The sequence below is a fragment of the Saccoglossus kowalevskii genome, chromosome 14 (assembly GCF_978046115.1).
Source record: "Saccoglossus kowalevskii chromosome 14, keSacKowa6.1, whole genome shotgun sequence".
NCBI lineage: Eukaryota > Metazoa > Hemichordata > Enteropneusta > Harrimaniidae > Saccoglossus > Saccoglossus kowalevskii.
The window spans coordinates 34,150,466-34,165,888 of NC_140654.1; the positions used below are offsets into that span (position 1 = coordinate 34,150,466).

Sequence of the window (15,423 nt, forward strand, 5' to 3'; positions counted from 1 at the left end):
GACGTAAGAAATTAAAATGGTTGACACTTACTTCTAGCAGTCTTCAAAGTTGAAGTTTGGTTGGTGATGAGCAAGGGTTCTGTTGTAGCAGGTAGCTAGGGGTTGACTCCATACTTTACATTTATTTTCTAGTTTTGATCAATTGCATGTAATATAATGTTTAGTTATCTTCCATTCGCTACCTGTATTGGCCTGTGCATTCGGGGTCAAATATTTTGAAATCATGGGGATTGGCTTAAAGTTGACCAGTGCAATTTTGTTTTCGCCGTGTCATGTACCCTTGGGGGGGGGTGTGTAGGTACCACCAGTTCAGGTCGACTTATGTAAGAGTTCATTGGTGCCATATCATGGATTGTGCCCATATAACTCTAATAACTGTTCCTCTAACCCCCCCCCCCATTTTAGATCTATATGTCCCCCTTGAGGACACTTAGTTATCAGCATGAGAATTCACAATTGTATGGAGGGGGCTGGAGTATTAGGGTTCACCACAGTCCCTCTAGGGACTGTGGGTTCACATTAAGTTAGAAGCCTCGTCATAAATCACATGACAATGTTCATTAATTTACTATGTACAATCATGAAGCTAATGTCCCATGGTACAATGAAATAGCATTATTTTGTGTGTTACAGTTAAGCTTTTTGAGAAATGTGTCCTAATATTTCTTGAAAATTGCTATTTTTAGAACAATTCCATAGAACACAATGTTAAAAAATATGAATTTTTTGACACTTTTTAAAAGCCAGATTTTTGAAATAATTAAGAACAATAAAAAGTACTCCATCATTAACAATATATTATTTTTTCAGCCTATGTCACCAGGCTAGATTATGAGATATTGCATATCTCTGCCATAGGAACTTATGGTGAAAGTGTTATAATAGTGTCAAAATGGTGACTTTCCACTGACATACAACCATCAATTTCTCGAAAAAGAGGCTGGTGACCCCCAACTTTTTTTAGATCAATTTTCTTATATTGCCTTGTAGTACAGCTTATAGCAAAATGAATAAATTCTGGGTATTTTAATTTAAAAGGTGACTACTTTTGATTACCTTTTCTGCAAACTGAGCTGTTAACTCTTTTTATGAGATATAATACTAGTATTCCTTGACAATAACCATCATATCTTGGCTAGCCTAATTTAGGGGAACCTTGGTTAAGGTGCACAGGTGCTTGTTTTTGAATTGGCATGGTTGATGCCAGGATAGTTCATTTAGGTAGAGAAATGATCACAACGCGTTGTCATGTAGTCCTAAATGTGGCTTCTGTGGCAAAAATACACTATATGTCAGCGCATGCAATTTGCACATAAAAAAGTGAGGAGAGACAAGAGTGACATTCAATGTTAGGAACATTTGGCACAAAAAATAAAGTAAAAAGCTAGATATGATAGGTAAAGACTTTTATTGAAGTATAAATACTGTGCAAATGACAAATGTAATGAAATATCCAAGTGACTGCTTTGCAATGGCAATACATTTTGATTGGGTTGTTGAATAGTACATAGTCGTTATAAGTGTGACTGATTAGGTTCAAATTTCATATATTCATTTTTGACTCCCATGTGCGAAGCACAAAATGGGAGTCTTTGCAGTTAGTGTGTCTGTACGTGTGTGTGTGTGTGTATGTGTGTATGTGTGTATGTGTGTCCGACTGTTCCACTGCTATCTCAAGAACCATACATCGGTTTTTGATGAAACTTGGTGCATAGATGCTCTGGGCCAATGTGCAGATTTGATTAGGTTTTGGTAAAAATCCATGCTCGTTAATTACCTAATTTGCATGATAATTAGCTAATTTTTAGCTGTTTTATGACTGTTCCACTGATATCTAAAGAACCACTCATTGGATTTTGATGAAACTTGGTACATAGATGCTCTGAACATGTGTGCAGATTTGATTAGTTTTTGGTAAAAATCCGTGCATATTAATTACCTAATTTGCATGATAATTAGCTGATTTTTAGCTGTTCCATGATTGTTCCACTGATATCTAAACAACCACTCATTGGATTTTGATGAAACTTGGTACATACATGCTCTGAACTAATGCTAGGTTTTGATTAGTTTTTGGTAATAATCCGTGGATACTAATTACCTAATTTGCATAATGATTATTCAATTTTTGGTTTTTCCACTGATATCTCAAGTACTAATCATCACATTTCAATGAAACTTGGTACATAGATGTCATATGACACTGCACAGACTTGATAGTTTTTATGGTAATATCAGTACATATTAATTACCTAATTTGCATAATTAATTAATTTTCAGCATTTGATATAAGTAGTGAGCATTACATTTCAATGAAACTTGGTACTTACATACTCAAGGACTATGCAGAGATTGATTGTTTCCGATAAGTATTTGTGCATATTAATCACCTAATTTGCATAATGATTAGTCAATTTTCGGTTTTTCCACCGATATCTCAAGTACTAATCATCACATTTCAATGAAACTTGGTACATAGATGTCAAATGACACTGCACAGACCTGATAGTTTTATGGTAATATCAGTACATATTAATTACCTAATTTGCATAATTAATTAATTTTCAGCATTTGATATAAGTACTAATCATCACATTTCAATGAAACTTGGTACATAGATGTCAAATGACACTGCACAGACCTGATAGTTTTATGGTAATATCAGTACATATTAATTACCTAATTTGCATAATTAATTAATTTTCAGCATTTGATATAAGTACTAATCATCACATTTCAATGAAACTTGGTACATAGATGTCATATGACACTGCACAGACCTGATAGTTTTTATGGTAATATCAGTACATATTAATTACCTAATTTGCATAATTAATTAATTTTCAGCATTTGATATAAGTAGTGAGCATTACATTTCAATGAAACTTGGTACTTACATACTCGAGGACTATGCAGAGATTGATTGTTTCTGATAAATATTTGTGCATATTAATCACCTAATTTGCATAATTAGTTAATTTTCAGCTTTTCCACGGGTATCTCAAGTACTAATCATTGCATTTCAATGAAACTTGGTACATAGATCCTTTAGGACTATGCAAATACCTGATTAGTTTTAGGGCAAATAATTGTGCATACTAATAAATAATTTGCATAATTAATTTTCAGCTTTTCTACTGATATCTAAAGTACTAATCATCACATTTCAATGAATCTAGAATTATGCAGACCCAATGAGTTTCTGGTAAATATTTGTGCATATTAATCACCTAATTTGCATAATTAACCAACTTTCACACTGATATCTCGGGTACTAAACATCACATATCAATGAATGTACATGGATGCTGTAGGACAATAGACAGACCTGGATAATTGTGGGTTAAAACCTGTACATATTAATTACCTAATTTGCATAATTAACCAATTTTAAGCTTTCACACTGATATCTAAAGTACTAATTATTCCATTTCAATGAAACTTAGTACAAAGATGCTCTAGGACAATGTACAAACCTAATTAGTTTGGGGTAAAAATCTGTTCATATTAATTCCCTAATAAGCATAATAATTCATAATTTTTTGGTTCTAATCACATTTCAATTAAACTTGGAAACATAGATTTTCTGTTACATTGCGCAGACCTCATTAGTTTTACACTCAAATCTGTTCATATTAATTTTCTGATTTGCATAATTAGTTTTCAGCTAAGTAATTTCGAATTATATTTAATGTGTCTCCAATACTCTCAGCACATGGGAGTTCTTTCTAAGCTTTCTTTGATTTATTTATTTATTAACACACAACATCCCCCGGAGGGGATGAAAAGAGTTACAAATCAAATATTAGTAAAAGAAAAATAACTGCATAAAAAGTAAGGGTACAAAAAAGCATTAAAAAAAAAGAAAGATAAATTTGTATACATGGAATGTGTTACTGGCTTAGTTTATGTAGGTGCTGCTGTCTTGTATTAAAACAGTTTTTTAAATATTGCGCTAAAGGAATAGACATTTTCTCGTCACTTAGTAATGATATGAATTTATTTTCATTACTAAATTTGTCAAAATTTGGTATACATTTATTAGCTACAATGTAAAGTTTTGATCTTGTTTCATTGTAATGAGGACAATTTATGACAAAATGTTGTTCATCTTCAACATGGTCATTGGCGCACATATTGCAGACTCTGTCTTTAAAATCCAAACCTATATGCCGGCCTGTTTCAATTTTCAGACAGTGGTTGCCAAGTCTAAATTTTGTTAAGGATTTGCGAAGTTCATTGTTTTTCATAATTGTTAAGTAGTTTTCTTGTTCAATTTTGGTTTTAAAAAGTTTGTAGGTTCTTAGTTTATTTTTAGAATTTGATTTTTTCCTATTGTCATTATTTATTTCATTTTTCCACTCAGTTGTAAACTCTTCTTTTAATTTCTCATCAATTGTTTTTAGTTTTGATAATGAGATAATATTTGTTTCATTTAAAAGATAAGAATGGTTTATATTTTTTAATATCAAATCAAGTCTTTTAAACCATTTACTTTTAATAATTTTATTGACATAGTATGCTTCTTGAAGTAGAGTATTTGTGGAATTTGCAATACGATTGGCATATTTTATCATTTGTTTCTTAATAAGAGTCAAGAGGTAATTTTCCCAATTCACTATATATTGCCATGATTGGTGTATTTTTTGAGATACCAAGAATGTACCGATAGTATGTAAGCTGGACATCCTCTACAATTGATTTTGTAGAACTTTCTTCTCCCCAAATGTCACTCCCATACACAATAACTGGTCTGATAAGTTTATCAAATAGTGACAGTAGTATGGACACGTCCAGATTACCAGATCCAATTTTGGTCTTTAATGAGAATAAAGCTTTTATTCCTTTTCTTTTTAGGTTTTTCATGGCATCTTTAAATTTACCATTTGGGCTCATAGTTAAGCCAAGATAATTGAAATCTTTATATTGATTTCTTTTCCAAATCATGTTATAGATCAACAAATGTATTAAAAATGGCTGACTGGTGGCCATTTAGTTTATTTCTTACTCTTTTGATTCTCGATAACAGCTAACATATAAGAATAGTTATTGTTTGTGTCAAGCCAACAGTATGTAAAACTATAAAACCTTTTGACCATGTCTATGTCATTTTTGTGTTTAATACTTAACCTATTTATTTCTCTAGATGTTTTTGCTATTTTTTCTTGGAGTGAATTAATTGGTAGTAGCCCATTGCATTTTTTAAAATATCACTTCATAAACACAATTCTGAGAGATAAATTTATAAATAGCTTTTGACTGTAAACAGATATCTGGATATCTCCTTATAGTGACTAAGAGTTATTTTTTTGTATTCATGTGATATGAAATGTTCATCAGATGTTGTCCTATATTTACATACACAACATTTAAGCAAATGTTTTATGACCTTTTAACTCTGTGCCTGGACTTAAATTCCAATTCTGTTGCCTATAACATTTTTTTACAGTGAATAAGCTTACTTCACTTTTCAGTTTGAGATACTGGTTTAATTTACGTTTTTGAATGCCTTTCTGAAGCACTATGAACAATACAATGCAGTAAATTTAAATAATACCACATTTTCTGATTTCTACTGGTACACATGTAAACCAAACTGTAGGGATTATTTAGAGACGTCACAAACCAGTCTCAGCTTTCATTCCACTAAAGAGGCAGCAATCTCTAGATACAGATTCATATGTAAGTTACATACATTCTCACCATTTAATCATCAAAATTAATCATTCTATTTCATATTGATTATATTTATCTGCATTCTATTATTTATGATAGACACTGTTCATTCATATAATATGGCACTATGCCTGTTAATCTCCATGTATTAGTATGCTTCTATCACATTCAAACTTCACACACACATATCATGGGAGACATATTCATGTTTATTTGAATAATGATATGATTCAAGATGGCAGAAAGGTAGATAATTTAATGTTAAAATTCATCCATATTTCCACTGTACCGGTAATGTGCATAGATAGGATTGATTCACTGAACTTCATAATATTATATCTGCCTAACAATAAAAACTACTGTGCTTGCACAACTACAACGTCATAATGGACATTCCAAAAACTTATATGTTAATATCTAAAATAGTTTGCACTGGTATTGATTGATTTTTGCACATTATAGAACCTCAATGCATGTCATTTTGTTTTTCAGATCACATTCAACATAACTGACTGGTGGCTACTATGTTTTATTGAATGTGGTTCTGGAGCTGCATCTGTGTAATGTTTTGACCAATCATAATAATCAAACATTTCATTCTTGTGTCTGTCTCCACCTGTATCTCAGACATGTTTCTGCCGATCACATTCAAACTTCACATGCACATTGTATCTATTCGTTTCATGATCTGATTCAAAAATGCCAAATGATGAAATTTGTTAAGAATACCGGGCAGTGCTCTATAAATCATACATGTCTCAGTAATTTTTTTGGTGGCTGTCATGTATGTCTTAGCCACTTGAATTGCAACAATTATTCAACTAAATGTTACAAGCCATGATGTAAAATGTGTTGTGGAAAGGTGTGTTGAAAATAAACTGAAAATGAATGGCTAATTGGTTTACTGTATTTGTATGTGATGTGTGATGAATGATTGACACTGCCTTCATTCTCACATACATGATTAGTATTGAAGATAAACCAGGTGGCATTTGTAGTGGTTGGATGACATGTTATGTTTATCAGTTACTGTTTTGGTCTAGAAATTTATAAAGTAAGAAAACTGTCAACAAGAACTATATCAAGTGAACCAACAAGCTTCAGTATATGCAAGACAACCATACTAACCCCTAAATCATACACTCTACTGCTTAATAGAGCAAACAATGATGGCACTTATTGCATTTCAGCAACACACATTACTGCTGACCAAACGTTTGTGGCAATAGGTTAAATTTTCTAATTTTAGTGAATGTGTTTGTCATTCTTAAGTAAAACATGCTACTATCAACTGTTCAACTATACAGCAAAGTTATCTGGATACCAACAGGATGCTTGGTTGTTCTCAAATTCAGTATCTATGTAAGGTTCTCTTCTAATAATATCTGATAACTCTGCATTATTTATAATTCTAAAGGAAACATAGGAAATAATTGTAAAGATGGCATCTGATGAGAATAATCGTGTTTGTATCATCACTGGTGCCAATTCTGGTATTGGTTACGAAGCAGCTAAACTGATATGTGAGAAAGGTTACGAGGTCATACTGGCATGCCGCAATGAACAGCGTGGAATGAAAGCAGTAACACAGATCAAGGAATTGATGCCTGGAGCAAAAGTTGAATATATGGAGGTTTGTTACCTAGTATCTGAGTTTGCCACGTATGTGCAAGATTTGAAATGGACCAAGGATTGGAGTGAATCAAAGTCGAATAGTGGTAGAGCCATGGTTGGGTTGAATCACAGTCAGTGAGAGGTGAACCATTGGAATAGTTGTGGACCAACTGTTGGGTTGAATCACAGTGAGTGAGAGGTGAACCATTGGATGAGTTGTGAACCAGCTGTTGGGTTGAATCACAGTCAGTGAGAGGTGAACCATTGGAATAGTTGTGGACCAACTGTTGGGTTGAATCACAGTGAGTGAGGGGTGAACCATTGGATGAGTTGTGGACCAACTGTTGGGTTGAATCACAGTCAGTGAGAGGTGAACCATTGGAATAGTTGTGGACCAACTGTTGGGTTGAATCACAGTGAGTGAGGGGTGAACCATTGGATGAGTTGTGGACCAACTGTTGGGTTGAATCACAGTCAGTGAGAGGTGAACATTGGAATAGTTGTGGACCAACTGTTGGGTTGAATCACAGTCAGTGAGAGGTGAACCATTGGAATAGTTGTGGACCAACTGTTGGGTTGAATCACAGTGAGTGAGGGGTGAACCATTGGATGAGTTGTGGACCAACTGTTGGGTTGAATCACAGTCACTGAGAGGTGAACCATTGGAATAGTTGTGGACCAACTGTTGGGTTGAATCACAGTGAGTGAGAGGTGAACCATTGGATGAGTTGTGAACCAACTGTTGGGTTGAATCACAGTCAGTGAGAGGTGAACCATTGGAATAGTTGTGGACCAACTGTTGGGTTGAATCACAATGAGTGAGGGGTGAACCATTGGATGAGTTGTGGACCAACTGTTGGGTTGAATCACAGTCAGTGAGAGGTGAACCATTGGAATAGTTGTGGACCAACTGTTGGGTTGAATCACAATGAGTGAGGGGTGAACCATTGGATGAGTTGTGGACCAACTGTTGGGTTGAATCACAGTCAGTGAGAGGTGAACCATTGGAATAGTTGTGGACCAACTGTTGGGTTGAATCACAGTGAGTGAGGGGTGAACCATTGGATGAGTTGTGGACCAACTGTTGGGTTGAATCACAGTCAGTGAGAGGTGAACCATTGGAATAGTTGTGGACCAACTGTTGGGTTGAATCACAGTCAGTGAGAGGTGAACCATTGGAATAGTTGTGGACCAACTGTTGGGTTGAATCACTGTGAGTGAGGGGTGAACCATTGGATGAGTTGTGGACCAACTGTTGGGTTGAATCACAGTCAGTGAGAGGTGAACCATTGGAATAGTTGTGGACCAACTGTTGGGTTGAATCACAGTAAGTGAGGGGTGAACCATTGGATGAGTTGTGAACCAACTGTTGGGTTGAATCACAGTGAGTGAGGGGTGAACCATTGGAATAGTTGTGGACCAACTGTTGGGTTGAATCACAGTCAGTGAGAGGTGAACCATTGGAATAGTTGTGGACCAACTGTTGGGTTGAATCACAGTGAGTGAGGGGTGAACCATTGGATGAGTTGTGGACCAACTGTTGGGTTGAATCACAGTCAGTGAGAGGTGAACCATTGGAATAGTTGTGGACCAACTGTTGGGTTGAATCACAGTCAGTGAGAGGTGAACCATTGGAATAGTTGTGGACCAACTGTTGGGTTGAATCACTGTGAGTGAGGGGTGAACCATTGGATGAGTTGTGGACCAACTGTTGGGTTGAATCACAGTCAGTGAGAGGTGAACCATTGGAATAATTGTGGACCAACTGTTGGGTTGAATCACAGTAAGTGAGGGGTGAACCATTGGATGAGTTGTGAACCAACTGTTGGGTTGAATCACAGTGAGTGAGGGGTGAACCATTGGAATAGTTGTGGACCAACTGTTGGGTTGAATCACAGTGAGTGAGGGGTGAACCATCGGATGAGTTGTGGACCAACTGTTGGGTTGAATCACAGTCAGTGAGAGGTGAACCATTGGAATAGTTGTGGACCAACTGTTGGGTTGAATCACAGTGAGTGAGGGGTGAACCATTGGATGAGTTGTGGACCAACTGTTGGGTTGAATCACAGTGAGTGAGGGGTGAACCATTGGATGAGTTGTGAACCAACTGTTGGGTTGAATCACAGTGAGTGAGGGGTGAACCATTGGATGAGTTGTGAACCAACTGTTGGGTTGAATCACAGTGAGTGAGGGGTGAACCATTGGATGAGTTGTGGACCAACTGTTGGGTTGAATCACAGTGAGTGAGGGGTGAACCATTGGATGAGTTGTGAACCAACTGTTGGGTTGAATCACATTGAGTGAGGGGTGAACCATTGGATGAGTTGTGAACCAACTGTTGGGTTGAATCACAGTGAGTGAGGGGTGAACCATTGGTTGAGTTGTGGACCAACTGTTGGGTTGAATCACAGTGAGTGAGGGGTGAACCATTGGTTGAGTTGTGGACCAACTGTTGGGTTGAATCACAGTGAGTGAGAGGTGAACCATTGGATGAGTTGTGAACCAACCGTTGGGTTGAATCACTGTGTGAGAGGTAAACCATTGGATGAGTTGTGAACCAACTGTTGGGTTGAATCACAGTGAGTGAGGGGTGAACCATTGGATGAGTTGTGAACCAACTGTTGGGTTTAATCACAGTGAGTGAGGGGTGAACCATTGGATGAGTTGTGAACCAACTGTTGGGTTGAATCACAGTGAGTGAGGGGTGAACCATTGGTTGAGTTGTGGACCAACTGTTGGGTTGAATCACAGTGAGTGAGGGGTGAACCATTGGTTGAGTTGTGGACCAACTGTTGGGTTGAATCACAGTGAGTGAGAGGTGAACCATTGGATGAGTTGTGAACCAACCGTTGGGTTGAATCACTGAATGAGAGATGAACCATTGGATGAGTTGTGAACCAACTGTTGGATTGAATCACAGTGAGTGAGGGGTGAACCATTGGATGAGTTGTGAACCAACTGTTGGGTTTAATCACAGTGAGTGAGGGGTGAACCATTGGATGAGTTGTGAACCAACTGTTGGGTTGAATCACAGTGAGTGAGGGGTGAACCATTGGATGAGTTGTGAACCAACTGTTGGGTTGAATCACAGTGAGTGAGGGGTGAACCATTGGATGAGTTGTGGACCAACTGTTGGGTTGAATCACAGTGAGAGGTGAACCATTGGATGAGTTGTGAAACAATTGTTGGGTTGAATCATAGTGAGTGAGGGGTGAACCATTGGATGAGTTTTGAACCAACTGTTGGGTTGAATCACAGTGAATGAGGGGTGAACCATTGGTTGAGTTGTGGACCAACTGTTGGGTTTAATCACAGTGAGTGAGGGGTGAACCATTGGTTGAGTTGTGGACCAATTGTTGGGTTGAATCACAGTGAGTGAGGGGTGAAACATTGGATGAGTTGTGGACCAACTGTTGGATTTAATCACAGTGAGTGAGGGGTGAACCATTGGTTGAGTTGTGGACCAACTGTTGGGGTGAATCACAGTGAGATCAGGATCTAGCAATGATTTGAGTTAGTCACAGTGAGTTAGGATTGAACCAATAATTGGGGTGAATCACAGTGAGATCAGGATCTACCAATGTTTTGAGTTAGTCACAGTGAGTTAGGAATGAACCAATAATTGGGGTGAATCACAGTGAGTGAGGGGTGAACCATTGGTTGAGTTGTGGACCAACTGTTGGGTTTAATCACAGTGAGTGAGGGGTGAACCATTGGTTGAGTTGTGACCCAACTGTTGGGTTGAATCACAGTGAGTGAGAGGTGAACCATTGGTTGAGTTGTGGACCAACTGTTGGGTTTAATCACAGTGAGTGAGGGGTGAACCATTGGTTGAGTTGTGGACCAACTGTTGGGTTTAATCACAGTGAGTGAGGGGTGAACCATTGGTTGAGTTGTGAACCAATTGTTGGGTTGAATCACAGTGAGTGAGGGGTGAAACATTGGATGAGTTGTGGACCAACTGTTGGGTTTAATCACAGTGAGTGAGGGGTGAACCATTGGTTGAGTTGTGGACCAACTGTTGGGGTGAATCACAGTGAGTGAGAGGTGAACCATTGGATGAGTTGTGAACCAACCGTTGGGTTGAATCACTGTGTGAGAGGTAAACCATTGGATGAGTTGTGAACCAACTGTTGGGTTGAATCACAGTGAGTGAGGGGTGAACCATTGGATGAGTTGTGAACCAACTGTTGGGTTTAATCACAGTGAGTGAGGGGTGAACCATTGGATGAGTTGTGAACCAACTGTTGGGTTGAATCACAGTGAGTGAGGGGTGAACCATTGGTTGAGTTGTGGACCAACTGTTGGGTTGAATCACAGTCAGTGAGAGGTGAACCATTGGAATAGTTGTGGACCAACTGTTGGGTTGAATCACAGTGAGTGAGGGGTGAACCATTGGATGAGTTGTGGACCAACTGTTGGGTTGAATCACAGTCAGTGAGAGGTGAACATTGGAATAGTTGTGGACCAACTGTTGGGTTGAATCACAGTCAGTGAGAGGTGAACCATTGGAATAGTTGTGGACCAACTGTTGGGTTGAATCACAGTGAGTGAGGGGTGAACCATTGGATGAGTTGTGGACCAACTGTTGGGTTGAATCACAGTCACTGAGAGGTGAACCATTGGAATAGTTGTGGACCAACTGTTGGGTTGAATCACAGTGAGTGAGAGGTGAACCATTGGATGAGTTGTGAACCAACTGTTGGGTTGAATCACAGTCAGTGAGAGGTGAACCATTGGAATAGTTGTGGACCAACTGTTGGGTTGAATCACAATGAGTGAGGGGTGAACCATTGGATGAGTTGTGGACCAACTGTTGGGTTGAATCACAGTCAGTGAGAGGTGAACCATTGGTTGAGTTGTGGACCAACTGTTGGGTTTAATCACAGTGAGTGAGGGGTGAACCATTGGTTGAGTTGTGGACCAATTGTTGGGTTGAATCACAGTGAGTGAGGGGTGAAACATTGGATGAGTTGTGGACCAACTGTTGGATTTAATCACAGTGAGTGAGGGGTGAACCATTGGTTGAGTTGTGGACCAACTGTTGGGGTGAATCACAGTGAGATCAGGATCTAGCAATGATTTGAGTTAGTCACAGTGAGTTAGGATTGAACCAATAATTGGGGTGAATCACAGTGAGATCAGGATCTACCAATGTTTTGAGTTAGTCACAGTGAGTTAGGAATGAACCAATAATTGGGGTGAATCACAGTGAGTGAGGGGTGAACCATTGGATGAGTTGTGGACCAACTGTTGGGTTGAATCACAGTGAGTGAGAGGTGAACCATTGGATGAGTTGTGACCCAACTGTTGGGTTGAATCACTGTGAGTGAGAGGTGAACCATTGGTTGAGTTGTGGACCAACTGTTGGGTTTAATCACAGTGAGTGAGGGGTGAACCATTGGTTGAGTTGTGGACCAACTGTTGGGTTTAATCACAGTGAGTGAGGGGTGAACCATTGGTTGAGTTGTGAACCAATTGTTGGGTTGAATCACAGTGAGTGAGGGGTGAAACATTGGATGAGTTGTGGACCAACTGTTGGGTTTAATCACAGTGAGTGAGGGGTGAACCATTGGTTGAGTTGTGGACCAACTGTTGGGGTGAATCACAGTGAGTGAGAGGTGAACCATTGGATGAGTTGTGAACCAACCGTTGGGTTGAATCACTGTGTGAGAGGTAAACCATTGGATGAGTTGTGAACCAACTGTTGGGTTGAATCACAGTGAGTGAGGGGTGAACCATTGGATGAGTTGTGAACCAACTGTTGGGTTTAATCACAGTGAGTGAGGGGTGAACCATTGGATGAGTTGTGAACCAACTGTTGGGTTGAATCACAGTGAGTGAGGGGTGAACCATTGGTTGAGTTGTGGACCAACTGTTGGGTTGAATCACAGTCAGTGAGAGGTGAACCATTGGAATAGTTGTGGACCAACTGTTGGGTTGAATCACAGTGAGTGAGGGGTGAACCATTGGATGAGTTGTGGACCAACTGTTGGGTTGAATCACAGTCAGTGAGAGGTGAACATTGGAATAGTTGTGGACCAACTGTTGGGTTGAATCACAGTCAGTGAGAGGTGAACCATTGGAATAGTTGTGGACCAACTGTTGGGTTGAATCACAGTGAGTGAGGGGTGAACCATTGGATGAGTTGTGGACCAACTGTTGGGTTGAATCACAGTCACTGAGAGGTGAACCATTGGAATAGTTGTGGACCAACTGTTGGGTTGAATCACAGTGAGTGAGAGGTGAACCATTGGATGAGTTGTGAACCAACTGTTGGGTTGAATCACAGTCAGTGAGAGGTGAACCATTGGAATAGTTGTGGACCAACTGTTGGGTTGAATCACAATGAGTGAGGGGTGAACCATTGGATGAGTTGTGGACCAACTGTTGGGTTGAATCACAGTCAGTGAGAGGTGAACCATTGGAATAGTTGTGGACCAACTGTTGGGTTGAATCACAATGAGTGAGGGGTGAACCATTGGATGAGTTGTGGACCAACTGTTGGGTTGAATCACAGTCAGTGAGAGGTGAACCATTGGAATAGTTGTGGACCAACTGTTGGGTTGAATCACAGTGAGTGAGGGGTGAACCATTGGATGAGTTGTGGACCAACTGTTGGGTTGAATCACAGTGAGTGAGGGGTGAACCATTGGATGAGTTGTGGACCAACTGTTGGGTTGAATCACAGTCAGTGAGAGGTGAACCATTGGAATAGTTGTGGACCAACTGTTGGGTTGAATCACAGTGAGTGAGGGGTGAACCATTGGATGAGTTGTGGACCAACTGTTGGGTTGAATCACAGTCACTGAGAGGTGAACCATTGGAATAGTTGTGGACCAACTGTTGGGTTGAATCACAGTGAGTGAGAGGTGAACCATTGGATGAGTTGTGAACCAACTGTTGGGTTGAATCACAGTCAGTGAGAGGTGAACCATTGGAATAGTTGTGGACCAACTGTTGGGTTGAATCACAATGAGTGAGGGGTGAACCATTGGATGAGTTGTGGACCAACTGTTGGGTTGAATCACAGTCAGTGAGAGGTGAACCATTGGTTGAGTTGTGGACCAACTGTTGGGTTTAATCACAGTGAGTGAGGGGTGAACCATTGGTTGAGTTGTGGACCAATTGTTGGGTTGAATCACAGTGAGTGAGGGGTGAAACATTGGATGAGTTGTGGACCAACTGTTGGATTTAATCACAGTGAGTGAGGGGTGAACCATTGGTTGAGTTGTGGACCAACTGTTGGGGTGAATCACAGTGAGATCAGGATCTAGCAATGATTTGAGTTAGTCACAGTGAGTTAGGATTGAACCAATAATTGGGGTGAATCACAGTGAGATCAGGATCTACCAATGTTTTGAGTTAGTCACAGTGAGTTAGGAATGAACCAATAATTGGGGTGAATCACAGTGAGTGAGGGGTGAACCATTGGATGAGTTGTGGACCAACTGTTGGGTTGAATCACAGTGAGTGAGAGGTGAACCATTGGATGAGTTGTGACCCAACTGTTGGGTTGAATCACTGTGAGTGAGAGGTGAACCATTGGTTGAGTTGTGGACCAACTGTTGGGTTTAATCACAGTGAGTGAGGGGTGAACCATTGGTTGAGTTGTGGACCAACTGTTGGGTTTAATCACAGTGAGTGAGGGGTGAACCATTGGTTGAGTTGTGAACCAATTGTTGGGTTGAATCACAGTGAGTGAGGGGTGAAACATTGGATGAGTTGTGGACCAACTGTTGGGTTTAATCACAGTGAGTGAGGGGTGAACCATTGGTTGAGTTGTGGACCAACTGTTGGGGTGAATCACAGTGAGTGAGAGGTGAACCATTGGATGAGTTGTGAACCAACCGTTGGGTTGAATCACTGTGTGAGAGGTAAACCATTGGATGAGTTGTGAACCAACTGTTGGGTTGAATCACAGTGAGTGAGGGGTGAACCATTGGATGAGTTGTGAACCAACTGTTGGGTTTAATCACAGTGAGTGAGGGGTGAACCATTGGATGAGTTGTGAACCAACTGTTGGGTTGAATCACAGTGAGTGAGGGGTGAACCATTGGTTGAGTTGTGGACCAACTGTTGGGTTGAATCACAGTCAGTGAGAGGTGAACCATTGGAATAGTTGTGGACCAA

General features: G+C 39.5%; 1 protein-coding gene across 2 annotated transcripts in view; it reads left to right on the plus strand.

Moving 5' to 3' along the window:
* The window catches only part of LOC144350034 (WW domain-containing oxidoreductase-like), a 147,370-nt gene continuing 131,947 nt past the window's right edge, over positions 1-15,423 (plus strand). The window contains exons 1-2 of one of the 2 annotated variants that reach the window (XM_085508170.1): positions 1-91; positions 7,094-7,309. In XM_085508170.1, coding sequence (XP_085364296.1) covers positions 7,118-7,309 — 192 coding nt within the window. In that variant the 5' untranslated portion in view covers positions 1-91; positions 7,094-7,117. Of the gene's footprint in view, positions 92-5,653; positions 5,683-7,093; positions 7,310-15,423 lie in introns of those variants that run through there. The other variant, XM_085508171.1, reaches the window with a different exon arrangement.